Source organism: Mobula hypostoma, chromosome 3, assembly GCF_963921235.1.
Source record: "Mobula hypostoma chromosome 3, sMobHyp1.1, whole genome shotgun sequence".
Taxonomy (NCBI): Eukaryota; Metazoa; Chordata; class Chondrichthyes; order Myliobatiformes; family Myliobatidae; genus Mobula; species Mobula hypostoma.
The window spans coordinates 107,535,329-107,555,861 of NC_086099.1; the positions used below are offsets into that span (position 1 = coordinate 107,535,329).

A 20,533-nucleotide genomic window follows, 5' to 3' on the forward strand; every position below is an offset into this window, starting at 1 on the left:
GCCTTTAAAACTTTTGCATTATACTCTAGACCAATCAAAATGAATGCTAACAACAGGAATTCTGCAGATGCTGGAACTTCAAGCAACACACATCAAAGTTGCTGGTGAACGCAGCAGGCCAGGCAGCATCTCTAGGAAGAGGTGCAGTCGATGTTTCAGGCCGAGACCCTTCATCAGGACTAACTGAAGGAAGAGTGAGTAAGAAATGAACGCTACATTGTATTAGCCTTCCTTACCCCGACTCAAACGGCATGTTAACATTTAGGAAATCCTACATGAGCAATCACAAGTCCCTTTGCACTGCTGATTTCTGAATTTGCACTCTGTTTAGAAAATAGTCTATGCCTTAATTCCTGCTACCTAAGTGCACAACCATACACTGTACTCCATCTGCCACTTCTTTGCCCATTCTCCAAATTTGTCAAAGTCCTTCTGCAGACTCCGTTTCCTGAATACATTCTGCCCCTCCACCTATCTTTGTACTGTCTGCAAAAGTCACATCAATTCTATCATTGAAATCATTGACACGTAATGTTATCCACAAACCTGCCTGTCCTGGCCGACCTATTGTCTCAGCATCCACAAACCTGCCTGTCCTGGCCGACCTATTGTCTCAGCATCCACAAACCTGCCTGTCCTGGCCGACCTATTGTCTCAGCATCCACAAACCTGCCTGTCCTGGCCGACCTATTGTCTCAGCATCCACAAACCTGCCTGTCCTGGCCGACCTATTGTCTCAGTATCCACAAACCTGCCTGTCCTGGCCGACCTATTGTCTCAGCTTGCTCCTGCCCCACCGAACTCATTTCTGCATACCTCGACACTGTTTTATCACCCCTTGTTCAATCCCTTCCGACCTATGTTCGTGACACTTCTCACGCTCTTAAACTTTTCGATGATTTTAAGTTCCCTGGCCCCCACCGCTTTATTTTCACCATGGATGTCCAATCCTTATATACTTCCATCCCCCATCAGGAAGGTCTCAAAGCTCTACGCTTCTTTTTGGATTCCAGACCTAATCAGTTCCCCTCTACCACCACTCTGCTCCGTCTAGCGGAATTAGTCCTTACTCTTAATAATTTCTCCTTTGGCTCCTCCCACTTCATCCAAACTAAAGGTGTAGCTATGGGCACCCGTATGGGTCCTAACTATGCCTGCCTTTTTGTTGGGTTTGTGGAACAATCTATGTTCCGTGCCTATTCTGGTATCTGTCCCCCACTTTTCCTTCGCTATATCGACGACTGCATTGGCGCTGCTTCCTGCACGCATGCAGAGCTCATTGACTTTATTAACTTTGCCTCCAACTTTCACCCTGCCCTCAAGTTTACCTGGTCCATTTCCGACACATCCGTCCCCTTTCTAGATCTTTCTGTCTCTGTCTCTGGAGACAGCTTATCCACTGATGTCTACTACAAGCCTACTGACTCTCACAGCTATCTGGACTATTCCTCTTCACACCCTGTCTCTTGCAAAAACGCCATCCCCTTCTCACAATTCCTCCGTCTCCGCCGCATCTGCTCTCAGGATGAGGCTTTTCATTCTAGGACGAGGGAGATGTCTTCCTTTTTTAAAGAAACGGGCTTCCCTTCCTCCACTATCAACTCTGCTCTTAAATGCATCTCCCCCATTTCACGTACATCTGCTCTCAATCCATCCTCCCACCACCCCACTAGGAATAGGGTTCCCCTGGTCCTCACCTACCACCCCACCAGCCTCCGGGTCCAACATACTATTCTCCGTAACTTCCGCCACCTCCAACGGGATCCCACCACTAAGCACATCTTTCTCCCCCCCCCTCTCTGCATTCCGCAGGGATCGCTCCCTACACAACTCCCTTGTCCATTCGTCCCCCCCATCCCTCCCCACTGATCTCCCTCCTGGCACTTATCTGTGTAAGCGGAACAAGTGCTACACATGCCCTTACACTTCCTCCCTTACCACCATTCAGGGCCCCAAACAGTCCTTCCAGGTGAGGCAACACTCCTGTGAGTCGACTGGGGTGATATACTGCGTCCGGTGCTCCTGATGTGGCCTTTTATATATTGGCGAGACCCGACGCAGACTGGGAGACCGCTCTGCTGAATATCTACGCTCTGTCCGCCAGAGAAAGCAGGATCTCCCAGTGGCCACACATTTTAATTCCACATCCCATTCCCATTCTGACATGTCTATCCACGGCCTCCTCTACTGTAAAGATGAAGCCACACTCAGGTTGGAGGAACAACACCTTATATTCTGTCTGGGTAGCCTCCAACCTGATGGCATGAACATCGACTTCTCTAACTTCCGCTAAGGCCCCACCTCCCCCTCGTACCCCATCTGTTACTCATTTTTATGCACACATTCTTTCTCTCACTCTCCTTTTTCTCCCTCTGTCCCTCTGAATATACCTCTTGCCCATCCTCTGGGTCGTCCCCCCCCTTGTCTTTCTTCCTGGACCTCCTGTCCCATGATCCTCTCGTATCCCCTTTTGCCTATCACCTGTCCAGCTCTTGGCTCTATCCCTCCCCCTCCTGTCTTCTCCTATCATTTTGGATCTCCCCCTCCCCCTCCAACTTTCAAATCCCTTACTCACTCTTCCTTCAGTTAGTCCTGACGAAGGGTTTCGGCCTGAAACGTCGACTGCACCTCTTCCTACAGATGCTGCCTGGCCTGCTGCGTTCACCAGCAACTTTGATGTGTGTTGCCTGAATTTCCAGCATCTGCAGAATTCCTGTTGTTTACACATAATGTTTATAGGTTGCAGATAGTACAGGCCAACTACTTGGATTAATGATGCATCCTAAAGATGGTAAATCAAAGTCCAGAGAGAGTAGCAAACAAAATTAGGCACTCTCGCACACATACTATTATAAAGCAAAATTTCAAAAAATGCAAGATAGGTAGGAAGACATGGAGATTTAAGAAAGAAATTCCAAGGTGTTGATTTGCACTGTTGAGGGCATGGAAGCCAACTATATGCCTATTAAAAAATAATTATAATTTGCCATATTTAAAAGCTTGCAGTCTTTGAAAGGGAGAATAAAGCTACAGCTATGAGGATCCCTGCAGCATTCGGTGACCTTGTGGTCTCTGTCTGAGTGGCCAACATCAGAATGTCTTTTAAGTGGGTGAACCTTCGCAAGGCGATGGGCCTCGATGGTGTACTTGGTAGCGCATTGAAAGGCTGTTCCAACCAACTGGGTTCAAAGACATTTTCAGCCTCTCATTGCTACAGCTGGAAGTTTCTAACTGCTTCAAAATGATGATACCAGTCCCCAAGAATAGCAGGGTGAACTCCCTTAATGATTATCATCCAGTAGCACTCAGATCTATGGTGATTAAATGCTTTGACAGGTTGGTCAAGGCTAGAATCAACTCCTGCCTCAGCAAGGACCTGGACCCACTGCAATTTGCCTATCGCTGCAATAGATTTACAGTGGATGTGATCTCATTGGCCCTTCACGCAAACTTGAATCACCTGACAATATTAATACTTACATCAGGCTGCTGCTTAACATTAGCTCAGCCTTCAACACAATCATTCCTACAGTTCTGATCAAAAAGCTCCAAAGCCTGGACCTTCCTCTGCATCTGGATCTTTGACTTCCTCGCTGAAAGACTACAGTCTGTGTGGATCGGAAATACCATCTCCACTTTGCTGATAATCAACACTGCTCTACTCTCTATACCCATGACTGTGTGGCTAAGTACAGTTCAAATGCCATCTATGTTTCCTGAAGACACAGCTACTGTTGGCAGAATTGAGCTCATGCACAGAAGCAAGATAGATCAGCTAGTGGAGTGGTGTCGCAGCAACAACCTTACACTCAATGTCAGCAAGATGAAGGGATTGACTGTAGACTTCAGAAAGGGCAAGACCAGGGAACACATACCAGTCCTCATCCAGGGATCAGAAGTGGAAGGGGTGAGCATTTTCAAGTTCTTGGGTATCAACATCTCTGAGGAGCTATTCCGAGCCTGACATATCAATGCAGTTACAAAGGAGGGATGACAGTGGCTATAATTCCTGAGGAGTTTGAGGAGATTTGGAACGTCACCTAAGACACTTGCAAATTTCTACAGATGTACAATATTTTCTTTGCATGGTCTATAAAGTGGGTAATAATATCATTGTCAAGAGAGTAAAGTTTACAATCTACAGTATTTAGATAAACTCAAAATGGAATAAATCTATCTGCAAATGACAAGGCAAGGACCATATTGGTCATGAGAGGGCTCCACCAACGTATGGGTAAGAATGGAGAATTGTTATGAAACTGTTGCAGCATTGGAGCTTGTTGTGTTTGCTCTTCAGTTCAATAGATCATTCGATGTACTGCATGGAAGGCCTTCTCATCTTGTTACTGATGCAGTAAATTCTCCACAGGGCCATAGGCAAGTAGAAATTCCATCACAAATCTTTTCTGCTGGTTTTAAAATCAACTCACGTTTCCAAAATATTAATAAAATGTAACCCTAGCACGTATGATCATTTACAACTGTGCTTTTCAAGCACCAATTCAAGAACTTCATGTGCAGTCTTGCTAGTGGATATGCAACCAAATGATTAGCTAAACGTGTTCAGGAAGGTGCAGATAATGAAGAAGTGACGGACAGCACAGGGAATGTCATGGATGGTGATGGTAGAAATGAAACAGGCGCAAGCTGACTGGAGGATGAGTATGGTAATTCTCTTAGCTCAGGGACAGAGATTTAATCTTGTTGGAGCTGCACACACGGCTGCTCTTTGGTAAGAGACAATAGATGCTTGAGCCTCCAAAATCATCCATCAAGTATCATGTCACTATGTAACTGAACCAGTCTTCCTGGATTATGTGGCTAGTTCAAGAACATTATCACTGAAGTCCTCCATGTCAGAAGACTAAAGGCAAATTAGAACATCTCATTTCAACACATAATTTTTTGCTATAATGGCCTCAAACTCATCCAATGTAAATCTCATCCAACTTTTTCTCTTGAACAATTGGGTGGGAAAAACCTAGACACATATAAAGGAACATAATTGGTTCTGTTCTTCAAAAGGACAAAGTTGATTTCAGGTAATGGATAAAAGAATGGCTTTGACCTTAACGGACACAGATGAGTTGTCTGTTTCATAGGGCGGCGTCAAATCAGTTTTCCCTGCACAGAAGTGGAAATAATAGAAAACAGCAGGACTGGCCAGCCAGAGAAACATCAATCTGAATTGTTAATTATATGCTACATCAATCCACGCAAAAGGATTGCATTAAAAAGCTTTACCTTTCAGCGTAACATTGTTGGCTGAATGGCCTGTTCCTGTGCTGTACTCTTCTATGTTCTAAAAGGACTGATCATATACTATCTGGACCTATTTTAATTGTAAAATGTGGCTGTCAGTTGGATCTAATCTAGTAATATAAAATGTGGTAGCGATACTAGATTTTTTTCAATTCCTCCCTGTAGCATTCAATGGTGTTCTGAACAAATTGATTCAAACTAATTGATCTGAAATAGATTGCCAAAGGAATCTACCAGCCATCAGATGAAATTATATCCAATCAATCTGGGTTGCACTTGAAATCAAACCTTAAGGTCAAGGGATGTGGTCCAATCTATGATATTATTCAGTTCTTTCGTTACCAAACACACATCAAATTTGCAGCTGAGCCGAGGAGAAATAATACACATCTGTTTTATTATTCCCCATGAGCACATGAGAACTTCAGCAACATGTTTTTGTAAATTGTTGCCCTAATTGTGTACAGCATTTTAAGTCATTTGGTGGAAATATGTTCACGGCTATTTTAACATGAAATACAATAGAAAGTATTTAATTGGAGCACTTGCAGAAGTAATTAGTGTTCCAAAGGAATTCAGGAGCACAAAAACACTCAAACCTTCCAAATGGCTTCCTAACTGGTAGAAATGCAATGGATCAGCTAAAAAGTGCCAGGACACAAATTTTGGCTCTTGCATCCTTCACTGCATTTTACCAAACGTCTGTTTGGGTTGTCTATTGTATCCGGTGCCCCCTGATGCAGCCTATTCCACATTGATGAGGCCCAACATAAGCTGGGAGACCGTTTTGTCGAGCACTTCCGCTCCATCCGCCAAAAGCAAAATTTCTAGTAGCCAACTATTTCAGTTCCTATCCCCATTCCCGCTCCAAAATGTGAGTTCACAATGAGACCACTCTCAGGGTGGAGGAACATCTTACATTCTGTCTCGGTAGAATCCAACCTGATGGCATGAGCATCAACTTCTTCTGGTAAAAATGTGTTTCTTCCCCTTCCTCCTCCTTCTATTTCCCACTCTTGCCTCTTAACTCTTCTCCTTACTTGCCTATCACCTCCCCCAATGCCCATCCTCCTTCCCTTTCTCCTATGGCCCACTCTCCTCTCATCAGATTCCTTCTTCTCCAGCCTTTACCTTTCCCACCCAACGGGCTACACTATAACCTACTAGATCGTCCACCCCCCCACCCCATCTCTCGCTTTTTTGTTTAGCCATCTTCTACCTTCTTCTCCAGTCCTGAAGGAGGGTCTTGACCCAAAACATCAACTGTTTATTCATTGCCACAGATGCTGCAGGACTCTGCAGATTTCCTCCAGTGTTTTGTGTGTTACTCTAGATTTCTAGCATCTGCAGAATCTCCTGTGTTCACCTATTTTCTTCACCTCTCAGATGCCAAAAGTAACTTTGAGAGCTCAGATTCATCATGACTCATTTAGAAAACCAGTTTTGCCCCCTTGCTCCCAAATCCTACACAAAATGATAACACAACACCACCTTATTAGCATATGGCAAAGAATTCTTATACGTTATTTTCTGCTTATTCAGTTTTGAGCCTCCTAATTTTATTTCCCCACAGGAAATACATAATAAAATCTGCATGTATTTACAAATAAGATATTACCATCATTATTCGTCCATTGGACCATCCCTTTATGAACTCTTTATATCAATGCAATACACTTAGTTTCAAGGCTACCCGTCTGGTATTATAAATGTTTTTGCCATTCTTTTTGATAATTTTCCTGTGTGATTAGTTTAGTTCCAATTGATCCTGCATAGGTTATTTTTACGTTTTTCTAACCTAGTACTCCCTTGTTGATTCTTTTATTATTTTTAATTATTATCACTTTGAACATAATTATGCTGCAGTTGAATTTTTTCATAATTGTTACTTGTCCCACTTCATTTCCCAGAACTAACTCCATAAAAGACCTAGATTGCACAGACCTAACTGTCAGTGTTTGTCATCCTTACACTCGACACTGAGTAGATGTACAGCATGTGAAATTAGATGCAGACAACTCCATGTATTCTTCTTGTAAAATACCTTGAGCATTATTATACTTCTTTGGTGTTTGCTTTTGAGTTTTTAAATATCACAAAGTTATAATTTCAGCTAGTGACTATTTAATGTAAAAGAGAATATTATAGATCTAGGCTGTAGTTAAAATGAAATGTTAAAATATTGTTCAATTGCTCAGCTGGCTTGACACCTTTCCAGCATTGGATACCAGAGATAACTTTGAGCAGAAACCTAATGGTAACTGTACCAGGGAAAGTCCAAATTACAGATTAGGGATTTGCATGGATAACTTTTTGGAGGTCGGTGGGAGCATTATTAAACAACTACAGTGATGTTCCACAGGGTCCAGTTCTGGAATCCCTGCTCTTCGTGATTTGTATAAATGATTTGGATGAAGAAGGGAGAGTTAGTAAGTTTGCAAGTGACACAAAGATTGGTGGAGTTGTGGTAGTGTGGAGATTTGTTATAGTTTGCACCGGGACATTGAAAGGATGCAGAGGAGGGCTGAGAAGTGGCAGATGGAGTTCCAACTCGGAAAATTGAGAAGAGAATAATTTTGGAAGGTCGAATATGAAGGCAGAATATAGGGTTAATGGCAGGATTCTTGACAGTGTGGAAGATCAGAGAGATCTTGGGAGCCTATATCCCTCTCAGCCCCTCTTCTCTATCTAAGCGTGCAGGTGCATCTTAACCAATCCAACTGCACCTGCCTCGACTGCTTTCTCTGGCAGGTCATTCTATAAACTCACTGCCCTCTGAGTGGAAAAAGTTGCCCCACAGGATCATTTTAAATTTTTCTTCTCTCACCTTAAATCTATGTCCCCAGTTTTGAACTCCCCTATTGCTGGAGAAAAGACAATCGCCATCCATCTTATCTTTGCCTCTCATAATTTTAAACACTTGTATAAGATAGCCCCTTATTCTTCTCTGTTCCAAGGAACAGAGACCTATCCAACGTCTTCCTATAACTCAGGCCTTCTAGTTCTGCAAAATCCTTCTAAGTCTTTTCAACATTTTCCCATCTCTCTGGGTGTCTCCATTTTAGAAAAAATGTATCTCTGATGTTCTCAACATCCTGGATGACCAGCACAGGATAAGCACACAAGTCACAAAACAAACTGAGAGTACATTAAAATATAGTCCACTGATTTGAGAAAGGTTCTACCTAGAGAAGAAGCTCACTGCTTCCTGACCATTCAATATCATTTTTACCCTTTTAATTTGACATTCCCTAAGTTAAGAATACCAGTTTCTTCCATTATATGATGGGATATCACTTTTTAATGTGTGTGTTTTTCCCCAAATTTTGGTTGCGACTTATTATCAATATTTTTTTGGTATAGAGACTAGGCAGCTTCGAGTTATAGAGTAATACACCATGGAAACAGGCCTCTTGGCCCAACTGCTCCATGCCGAAAACAGCCCCCTCCCTGCTACACATGGTTGCCCAGATTCCATCCATAATCCTCAAAGCCCCTCCCCTTCATATACCTATCCAAATACCTCAGATGTTGCAATTGTACTCACCTCAACCACTTCCTCTGGTAGCTCATTCTTATCTTTATCTGTGCTCTCTAGGCTTGGACTCTCCAGCCCTAGGGAAAAGGCTATTATCGTCCACTTGATCCACACCCCTCATGATTTTCTAAACTTCTATGAGGTTATCCCTCATTTTGTTGTGCTCCAGGGCATAAAGATCCAGCATGGTCAACCTCTCCAGTCCAGGCAGCATTCTCATAAATCTCTTCTGCACCCTCTCTAGCTTGAAAATATTTCTCCTATGACAGGGTGACCAAAACTGTACACAATACTTGTGTTGCCTCACCAACGACTTATGCAATTGCAACACAATGGCCCTACATCTAAACTCAATGTCCTAACTGCCTTTTTCACACCTTGTCAGTGAGACAGCATAGCCATATCAGTGAATGGTGCACTTGTACCTCCCACCCCACCGATCCACAACACATATCAGTATTTTGCCATTCACTGGTTTGAGTGTCCAAGATGCATCACCTCACATTTACCTAAGCTGAAATCCAGTTGTTATCCCTCAACCTATCTTCCTAACTGATCAAAATTGCTTCGTCATTTACTATCACCAAGACCCCCAAATTTAGTATCATCAGCAAACATTGCCAATTGTGCCATGTACATTTACATTCAAATCATTACAAACATGAATAACAGAGAGTTTAACATTGACCCTGGGGCATTCCCCTATGCACAGGCTTCCAGTTGGAGAACTGTCTTTAAGCCATTACCCTCGGCTTTCTGTCTGAACCAATTCTGAATCTACTTCTCTGACACCCCTTGTATCCCATGCAATCTAACCTTCCAGATCAGATTCCCATATGGGACCTTATCAAAGTCCTTACGAAAGTCCAACATTCTCTGACATTCATCTATCCTGTTAGTTACCTCTTTGAAAACCTCAAATATTTGGCAGACATGCCCTGCCATGCACAAAACTATTCTAATTATTTCTTATCAGGCCTTGACTTTTCAAGTGATGGCAAATCTTGTCCCTCAGAATTCCCTTCTGTAACTTCCCTTCAAGTGAAGTTAGCTCACTGGCTTGTAGCTCCCTGGCCTGTCATTGCTACATTTCTCAAACAATGGAACAACATTCACCACCCTCCAGTCTTCTGGAACTTTGCTAGTAGCTAACGATGAAGCAAATACTCTACAAGGATCTCCAAAATTTCTTCCCTGGCCTTCCATAAGGTCTGGGGTGTATTTGATCAGACCCTCGGGATTTGTCCAGCTTAATGTGCCTCAAGGTTACAAATACCTCCTTCTCATCATATGCATATGATCCAATACCTCACTTGTTACTACCCACATTTCTTCGGCACCTATTATATTTTGCTTCATAAACACCAAGGAGAAATAGGCATTAGAAACTTCAGCCATCTCCTTTGGCTCCTTGATGGTCTTTAAGATAACCTAGTCTCTGCTATCTCTCCTAGTCACCTTTTTACTGTTAATATAAATGAAGAACCTCTTGGGATTATCCTTAACCCAACCTGCTAAATCCATCTCATACTGTATTTTTGCTCTCCTGATTTTTTTTACCTTAAACCTTTATATTTGTCAAGTGATACGTTTGTATCCAGCTACCAAAATGTGATGTACGCTTCTCTTTCCTTAGCACAGTTTCAGTATCTCTCATCAGTCAAGGTTCCCTAAACTTGGTATGTCTGCCCTTTACTCTAAGAGCAACATGCTGCCCCTGAACCCTTTTAGATCCTTTGCCTTTAAACAGAGTAACCTAGTTGATCTTAGTTAGATGCTACATAATAGCCTCAAAAGTGAACCTGCTTTAGTTCAGGACTCTAACCAGTGGGCCTGTCTTCCCATAATTATTTTAAAACTAACACAACTGTAGACACTACTGCTACTTCTGTTACTTGGCCCAAATCATTCACTAAGACAAGGCCTGGTATTGTCTCTTACCAAACAGGCTCCTCTATGTACTTCAGGATGAAACTGTCTTGGATGCACCACACAAACCATCTCCTTTGTCTTGCTGACCTTGAGAAAGAGGTTATTTGCCTGGGGTGATATACTGTGTCCGGTGCTCCCGATTTGGCCTTCTATATATTGGCGAGACCTGACGCAGACTGGGAGATCGTTTTGCTGAACACCTACACCGCCAGAGAAAGCAGGATCTCCCAGTGGCCACACATTTTAATTCCACATCCCATTCCCATTCTGACATGTCTATCCACGGCCTCCTCTACTGTAAAGATGAAGCCACACTCAGGTTGGAGGAACAACACCTTATATTCCGTCTGGGTAGCCCTCAACCTGATGGCGTGAACACTGACCTCTCTAACTTCCGCTAATTCCCCACCTCCCCCTCGTACCCCATCCGTTATTTATTCATATACACACATTCTTTCTCTCTCTCTCCTTTTTCTCCCTCTGTCCCTCTGACTATACCCCTTGCCCATCCTCTGGGTCTTTCCCCCCGCCTTTTCTTTCTCCCTGGGCCTCCTGTCCCATGATCCTCTCATATCCCTTTTGCCAATCCCCTGTCCAGCTCCTGGCTCCATCCCTCCCCCTCCTGTATTTTCCTATCATTTTGGATCTCCCCCTCCCCCTCCCACTTTCAAATCTCTTACTAGCTCTTCCTTCAGTTAGTCCTGACGAAGGGTGTCGGCCCGAAACGTCAACTGTACCTCTTCCTAGAGATGCTGCCTGGCCTGCTGTGTTCACCAGCAACTTTGAGGCATATTGGTGAGTGCCCAGTGCAGCAGGAATGGAATTTTTGATGTGTGCCACTACCAGCCCTTCAAAGCACTTCCTGATGATTGGTGCCAGTGCCACAGGGCAGAAGTTGCTTAATTCACAAGGTGTAGACTTCTTTGGTACAGGGATGATGGTGGTAGATCTGAAGCATGTGGGGACAGCACCTGGATAAGTGAAGTATTGAAGATGTTTGTGAAGATGTCAGTGCATGCTCTCTGAGTATTCAGCCAGTACTCCCTCCACTCTTCATGTTCTTCGATCACTTCTAAACATCAGTATCCTACAACACTGAGCTGCTTATCTTACGCTTCTCTCCGCCGCATTCCTATTATAGCCACATTATCTCAGTCTTTGGAGACAATCCACATTCTTACTTTATCGACAAAGCTATGTGCATTGAAATAGATGCAGCTTTAAGGCACAGGTCTGTGATCCTTGGAGTCCAGAAGAATGAAGGGCAATCTTATTCAAACATAGAAGGGCTTAACAGCTAGAGGTTAAGATTTAAACACAAAATAATCTGCAGATGCTGTTGTCAAAAGAACACTCACAATGTGCTGGAGCAACTCAGCAGGTCAGTCAGCATCAGTTGAAAAGATTAGTCGACGTCGGCTGAGTTCCTCCAGCGCATTGTGAGAGGTTAAGATTTTCTCATTTGTTGCATAGTCATGAGCAAAGGGACAAAGCCACAAATTAAACTGCATAGAAACTTCTTCTTTCAGTAGGTCTGATCATCTGGAATTCTCTCCTTCAGAGGAAGGTGGAGATAAAGATATTTGAAAAATCATAGACCTGAGTGATAGGGAAACTGGCACAGAAGGAGGGAAGGCCGGCCTAAGTCGACTATAATCATGTTAAATGATGAGGCAGGTTTGGCAACCCTGGTGGCCAACTCCTTTCTGCTCCTATTTTCTTCTGTTCTTTTTCATAAAGCTGAAATGGCTTTCAGATTTAACTCTTCAGTTCACTCATTAAAACAACAAGGTAGAGAATGTACGTTTTACAACCACAAGGGAATCCTCACATTCCCAAGGTCACAATGAAGTCTCTAGAACAACGTATTACTGCAATTCTAATGATTAGCAAGAAAAGTTGAGATAAAATATTTGTAAGACAGCCGCTCTTCTAACTGTGGCAAACCAGGTAGCCTTAGTTTTACTACCCAGACTCGGGAAGAGCTGCATTGAAGGAAAAACCATCTTCCAGATGAGTCATAAATCAAACAGCTTTCAAAGACTGCATGATATTATTACAGAAAAGATCACCATATATATGCTCATGTACCTCTGGTCAACAGATCTCCCTCCTCCAATGAAACTATAGGAGATTACCTACTCTTTCTGGCACCTATTTTTTTTTGGATGGTGGCTTTCTGGAAATTAGTTGCTATTTATCCAACATAACAGGAGTGAGTACAATTCAAAGAATATTTCATCGTTTCAGAGTGTTTAGAGACATATAGAGACTGTAAAAGTCAGCAGGTACTCTTAAAGCAACTTGCAAATTTTACTTAGTCAGCTCTCAAACCTAGTGACTTGTGTATACTTTATTTCAAAGTGACTGCCAGCTCACAGACTGTATAGGGTCAAAAAGGCAGTTCACAGCACCTTCTCAAGGATAATTAGTAATTAAGAATGAATACAAGCTTTTCCAGTAATATCCAGTGATTAAGTATAAGAAGGAAACAAATCTTTGTTAAGCGTGCATTATATACTTACTGGATTAAGAAGAACAGTAAGAAAAAGCTCTCCTCCCCTGATGCTTTTGTCCAGTTCTTTTGGGCCTCCAGGGTATTCTTTGTAGAATATGGTATGGGTGAAAAGGCCACAAGTTTGACGTGGGAGTACCTGAAGCAATAAGGGAAATAGAAAGGCGTACATTTGAACAGGCTTTCTCAGAGCAAAATCTTACAGAAACCAGAATAAGTTGATAGAAAAGTGAGAATTCAATTTAAAAAAGAACTTTGGAAAGCACTAGGAGTTGTCAAGTAACCAGTTTCCTTTTTTCAAACTTCCCACGAAATCCAGGGTGTAAGTCACACCATTTTGAAGACTTCACTGTTACAAAAGCATATTTCCTGAAAAATGTCTATTTGCAAATTGTATTCCATGCACAAGGCAGAGTTGTTCCCCTTGGAAACGGTGCATGGTGCACTGTGCAGGAAACCTTGTTACCTAGATCACAAGATTCACAAAATTTAGAAAGTAAACTTGCTATAACTTGCCATTTGACATCCGTGGACAGCAGCAGAGAACATTAATTACCACAGGACTTCACAATAAGGCAGCCTCAGCATATACAGCCTGCAGAATTATCCATAACAAGAGGTGAGGAGGGAGCAGCCAGATAGACAGATCTAGTTCGGGTTTGAGAGAATGAGATGGAACAGGGGAAGAGAGATGGAGTGTATTGTTGTGGAGGACAAAGGAAAATAACAAACATCACTTACTCTCTCTCATATCTCTTTATTTAGTCTCTCTCACTCTCCCCATTACCACATCTCCTTTCTAAATTCTCATTTTGCCCCATACCCTGGCTGCCTCCAACTTCCCCTTCACCACTTGCACCTACCCTCACTTCACTCTGTCCATCACACACCCTCACCTGACACTGCCTATATATATCCTCTCACTCTGCTCTATCTTACCTTTTACTCTTTCTTACACACATACACACGCACACCACCCACTATCTCTGCACATATATCTCGACCAATTCTTTCTCAGGTACTTCTTCCTAGAGATTCAGGTACTCAGGTACTCCCACGTCAAACTTGTGGCCTTTTCACCCATACCATATTCTACAAAGAATACCCTGGAGGCCCAAAAGAACTGACAAAAGCATCAGGGGAGGAGAGCTTTTTCTTACTGTTCTTCTTAATCCAGTAAGTATATAATGCATGCTAAACAAAGATTTGTTTCCTTCTTATACTTAATCACAGGTCCTCATCCCGGCCTTCAGACTGACTGGCAGCGGGAGGAACAGCCACAACCTGAAATCTTTGACAAACAAGAGAAAATCTGCAGGTGCTGGAAATCCGAGCAACATACACAAAATTCTGGAGGAACTCAGCAGGCCAGACAGCATCTGTCGGAAAAATGTACAGTTGACATTTTGGGCTGAAATGTTGACTATACTTTCCCCCAGCATTGTGTGTGTGTTGCTCTGAAGTCTTTCACTTCAGTCAAGTGACCATCCTTTCCCCAATGAGATAACATGAAACAGGGGAAGATTGGAGGCCTGACTCTGAGGGCAGGGGGCAGGGGGCAATGGGCAGTGGGCAGTGGAAAGGACAGCATCTGAGATCAGAGGAATATAGCAATATGGCAGATCAATCTGACTGAAGCTGATATAACTTGGGAAGACTTACCGTTATACACACCCATGTATAAGTTGTGCAACACACATCAAAGTTGCTGGTGAACGCAGCAGGCCAGGCAGCATCTCTAGGAAGAGGTACAGTCGACGTTTCAGGCCGAGACCCTTCGTCAAGATTAACTGAAGGAAGAGATAGTAAGAGATTTGAAAGTGGAGCCAAGTGGAGCCAAGAGCTGGACAAGTGACTGGCAAAAGGGATATGAGAGGATCATGGGACATCCCTTTTGCTAGTCACCTGTCCAGCTCTTGGCTCCATCCCTCCCCCTCCTGTCTTCTCCTATCATTTTGGATCTCCCCCTCCCCCTCCAACTTTCAAATCTCTTACTCACTCTTCCTTCAGTTAGTCCTGACGAAGAGTCTCGGCCTGAAACGTCGACTGTACCTCTTCCTAGAGATGCTGCTTGGCCTGCTGTGTTCACCAGCAACTTTGATGTGTGTTGCTTGAATTTCCAGCATCTAACAGAATTCCTGTTGTTCATGTATAAGTTGTATTATGTTTTGTCTCCTTTGTCCTAGAAAATCAAGCTGAATTCTGTATTTTACAGAACCTTTGGAGTTCCCAAGAAAATAATAATCGCTTAAATATGTCTGTGGTGTTTTTAATGGTCAGGTACAAACAGCTCTGTACAAAATAGAGTATTTCATTATTTCATTTTGGAAACATTGGAAAGATTTTTTATTGTAACATAATAAATTGACAATGGAAGTCTGCTTGCTTGTAAAATAATTCCTAATACTTGGAGCTGTCTGACTGAACATTAAACTGACTGATAGTTTCAGCAAATAAAAAAGCAGCCTGTTCAAATTCAGTTCCATTAAATGTCCGGTTCAAGCTGAAATGATTTTGCATTTTTGATATAGAATTGTAAAGAATCTTCTTTTTTTGCTATGCAGGGTCATATTCAAACCTGAAATTTAACAAATGAAAGAAAAAGACTGACTTGGCAACATTTTCTTTCTGAAGTGAATCAGAATTCTTCCCCACAAGAGCACATGTCTAACAGGCACTGCTTCCAAGAGACATTTATTCTAATGCAAAGAGTTATTGTAACATACTGACTGAAAGGATGTTGGAAGAAGATTCAAATGACTTTTAAAATGCTAAGCTCATAACATTAACTCGTAGTATAACAGTGCTTAGAAAAGAGACAACAGCGAAAATTAAAATGGGGAGGGTGTAAAATAAGCTATCAATTTACTATGAGACCATTTCACACAATTGGCAAAGTCCAATTTTACCCCCAGAATTTTTAATTAACTCCAGAATCCAAAACTTCTCTCTGCAAATGGCTTCTCTTCCCATTTACCACAGTAGTTATCTCATTTCATCAAGCTAACGTTTTATAATAAATGATTGCTGTTCTTCCAAGCCAAACAGAAATAGATAATTAAACTATTTCAGTCGTCAAATCTACATATATAGCCATTTGCCGAGGGGAATTTTCCTCTCTTCCTTTCACTTACTGAGCATTGAAGTGAACGTCTTTGGCATCAAGTGGTAATAGCATTAATATAACTGAGAGACCTGAGGGCAACATTCGTTTCCACACTTACAAAGATTTCATCTATGTTGATGGCTGGGTTGCACATAACATGCAGAATTGCCTGAGCTGGCAACATTCAACTAACTGATTTAGGTTTTAGGCTGTGTCCTTATCTCTGACTCATTTAAATTTGACATACATCCTTACACTGATGGGGTCTTTGACAGACTCCATCTACCCAGTACTTTTATTTATCCCTGTGTTAAATGAACTAATGATCTTTGCATTGACAAAATGAAACTGTATCAGTGTTGAAAGTTCTTTTTTATTTATTCCTTCACAGTTATGGGCAAAGCTGGCTCATCCAGTGTTTATTGTCCATCCCAAACTGTCACTGAACTGAGTAGCTTCTCGAAAGGATTAAAGAGTCAATTACATTGCTAAGGGACTTGGAATTTCTCAACACTGTCTCAGCTATTTTTACCATCAGCAACCAAAGATGTATTCCACCTACGTCTGCCTCCCCTTCTCTGCTTTGAGCAGTCAACATTTTAACCATGTTTATACAATGCAAATTATCTATAATAGTATTTCTTCATTTACTGTGACTTTTGCAGCATCCTCTTCTTTTGCAAATTACGCATTCACTGCCTCTTTATACCATCTGTCTACATAACAAGATCTCCTTTTTAATCCTGGATGAGCACCACTCTTCTTCTGATTACCTTATGGTGTTCCACAAGCGAACAAAATGCTTCACAATCCTTTTTACTTCAGCTATCCCACTCTCTGTTTGGTTCCAAGGTTGTCAAGACGAGGGGTGGTAGTGGGGACAAGCTCCCACTACCTAAAAGTACTCCTCACTGCATATGCCTCAAATAGCCTCTGACAACCAAGTCCAACTCCTGGCCTTCTTGTGTGGCTTAGCCTCTAAGCCTGATGAAACTGTTCCTACTGACAGGAGAAGGGGCGAAGGCAGGTCCTGGCGCCTTAAAACCAGTGCTTCGGGTAGATGGAGCTCGTCAGCCTGGGAAGGCAGTCCATCTCAGAGAGGGAAAACTCCGCTGTGTTGTGGCCATACCCACTTATGGGAAAGGCTTCAGGAGTAAACCCTGAGGACAAATCCGGAGCTGGAGTCCCTAAAGCAATCCGACATTGCCTTCAACCTTGTTCTGGCAACTCCTGTGACGACACTGGTGCCAAGCTGTATCAGCCCTTGCCCTTCCCTTGGACAACATCGGTGTCGTGGAGAGGGGAGACTGGTTCCATGGGCAACTGCCGGTCTTCCATACAACCTTGTCCAGGCCTGCGCCTTGGAAAGGACACTTGCAAGACTTTCCAGGCGCAGATCCATGGTCTCGCGAGACTAGCGGATGCCACCACCACATCTCACTCTCAACGTAGGGGTTTCAAACCACCTTTTTCTTGCTCCTTTGTTTCATTTCATTTGGTTCTCCTCTAAGCATTTGTACTTATCTTTCATGGATTATGTACCAGTCATGACATAAACTTCATTTTTTTTTTGTTACATCTCTTCATCATTGGTTCTCAAGGGAGACCCAGCTTTCAATATCCTAACTTTTCACCTTACAGATAGCATCTAGCTGGTACCTGGATTTACTCCTCTCTGAAGGTTCTGCTTCTTTATTTCCTGTTTACCTACCAGCTAGGGAAGGAATTTTTACTGCAAATATAAAATTACTTCTCTTCCAGTTCAGTATTTTTTATACTTAGATTAGATTAGATTATGAGGATATGCAGTCCTCTTTTATTGTCATTTCGTAATGCATGCATTAAGAAATGATACAATTTGTTCCTCCAGAATGATATCACAGAAATACAAGACAAACTAAGACTAAAAACAACTGACAAAAACCACATAATTATAACATATCGTTATAACAGTGCGAGCAATACCGTAATTTGATTGAAGAACAGACCATGGGCACGGTAAAAAAAAGTCTCAAAGTCTCTCGAAAGTCCCATCACCTCACGCAGACGGTTGAAGGAAGAAAACTCTTGCTGCCATGAGCTTCCAGCACCGCAAACTTGCCAATGCAGCATCCTGGAAGCACCCAACCACAGTCCGACTCCGAGTCCGTCCGAAAACTTCGAGCCTCCGACCAGCTCTCCGACACCGAGCACCATCTCTGCTGAGCGCTTTGACCCCGGCCCCGGCAACAAGCAATAGGCAAAGCCGAGGATTTGGGGCCTTCCCCTCCGGAGATTCTCGATTGCACAGTAGCAGCTGCAGCGAAGCGGGCATTTCAGAAGTTTCTCCAGATGTTCCTCCGTGCTTCTATATATAAAAGAGCCTGCTTCATTCCTGAGAACTGGGCCTGGCTCCCTTTGTTATATAGGAAGCACACTGACTATACAATTTATTGAATTAACTTATTCTTTTGCATTTACACTGCAGCTTCAGCAGTCTATATTGGGGTGATTGAGGTCCCTTACCAACACAACTTTTCGTTTTCCTGAAATCTCCCTGCAAGTTTGCTCCTTTAACACTTTCTCATTATTTGATAGCAGCATTAAAAACACTTCTTTGGTCCTGGGCAAATCATGTTGAATTGCGCATTTATTAAAATGTATGCAGCGGTGCCAGATATGCTTGTATAATGTTGGTGAACTGGTAAAACCTGGTAACAAGGGACAGAAAAAGGAGGTGAAGAAACAAATGGGGAATTTAATTATCAATTTTCATATATCAATGGCTTGCTCTGTAATAAGTTATGGGCAACTGATTGCATTGGAGCAACTGAGGAATGTGAAAGTCAGACACCTTTTGTTATTTGGAAATTATTGTATAGGTTGTCTTGCTAAGAGATGGGGAACCATAAATTACACTGGCACACAGAATAAGCTGGATAATGATTTGACTACTGGTAATGGGCTGCTTTAGGCATCAGAATATCATGTTGCAATTGACGTACATCAGAATCCTGCCCTGCTACTTCCAAGCAATGGAGGAAACGATAAGGAAATCTCGAGAGGGTGAGCGATGGGTATTAGAGGAAAGCACTCCTTAATGCTGAAAAGAATATTAATTGATATAAGTGGTTTCTTTGAACTTTAAAACTAATCTTCTCTCATAAGAATGAATAGATAATAGTTAAATAGAGAAGTCCATGCTGTATTATATGTTACATACACTGTATGTACGTAAGTCAGTGAAATATAAAAAGTGATCCAAATGAAACATGGTGATTTGGTATGAATTATGTCATTCTAATGCAGGGGTGGCCAACCTTTAACATTCCATGCATCAATTTTTTCACTCACGAGTTCAGATGTGCCGTACAACCCCCCATTCAATTCTCATAAAAATATGTTAATATAGAACTCGTGCGTGAAAAAAATCGCATCTGAACTCATAAGTGAAAAAATTGACGCATGGAATGTAAAAGGTTGGTCACCCCTGCATGCTATAATTAGAAAATCTTGCAATTTATACTGCACTTGATATGAGAATCTAATTCAGAATCCACTTGTTTTTTTTTGTTGATCTTATCAGATTTAAATCAGCAGCAACCAATCTAAAACAAGAGGAATATTGCCGGGGGAAAATTTGATCTGGATCATGCAAGATTTCCCCAGTGAATGATATGGCTAAACAGAGGCCAACACCGATGAGATGCAATGTTATTGGTCTTTTGAAGTTTGGTGTATAAATGAGATGAATTGTTCTCCATAACATTCCCAAAAGCTAGTGACAGCTCTTAGAATCAGAATCAGAATTAGGATTTATCATCACTGACTTTTGTCATGAAAGCTGTTGTTTTTGAGGCACCGGTAATTCATGAAAACAGTCACTGTAAGTTGCAGCTACACCATAAGACATAGGACCACTCAGTCGATCGAGCCTGCTCTGCCTTTGCTGATTTATTATCCATCTCATGGCTGATTTATTATTCCTCTCAATCCCATTCTCCTGCTTTCTCCCTGCAACCTTTCATGCCTTTACCAATCCAGAACATGTCAACCTCCGCTTTAAATACTCAATGGCTTGGTCTCCACAGCCATCTGTGGTAATAAATTCCACAGAATCACCAACTTCTGGCTAAAGAAATTCCTCCTCATCTCTGTTCCAAAGGGACATCCATCTATTCTGAGGCTGTGTCCTCTGGTC

The 20,533-nt window shown here is 42.3% G+C and overlaps 1 protein-coding gene across 9 annotated transcripts in view; it reads right to left on the bottom strand.

Moving 5' to 3' along the window:
* ndst3 (N-deacetylase/N-sulfotransferase (heparan glucosaminyl) 3) overlaps positions 1–20,533 on the bottom strand; it is a 1,028,434-nt gene that overhangs the window by 79,536 nt on the left and 928,365 nt on the right. For all 9 annotated transcript variants that reach the window (XM_063043575.1, XM_063043576.1, XM_063043578.1 and 6 more), the window contains one exon: positions 13,258–13,386. In XM_063043575.1, the coding sequence (XP_062899645.1) occupies positions 13,258–13,386 (129 nt within the window). The remainder of the gene's footprint in view (positions 1–13,257; positions 13,387–20,533) is intronic.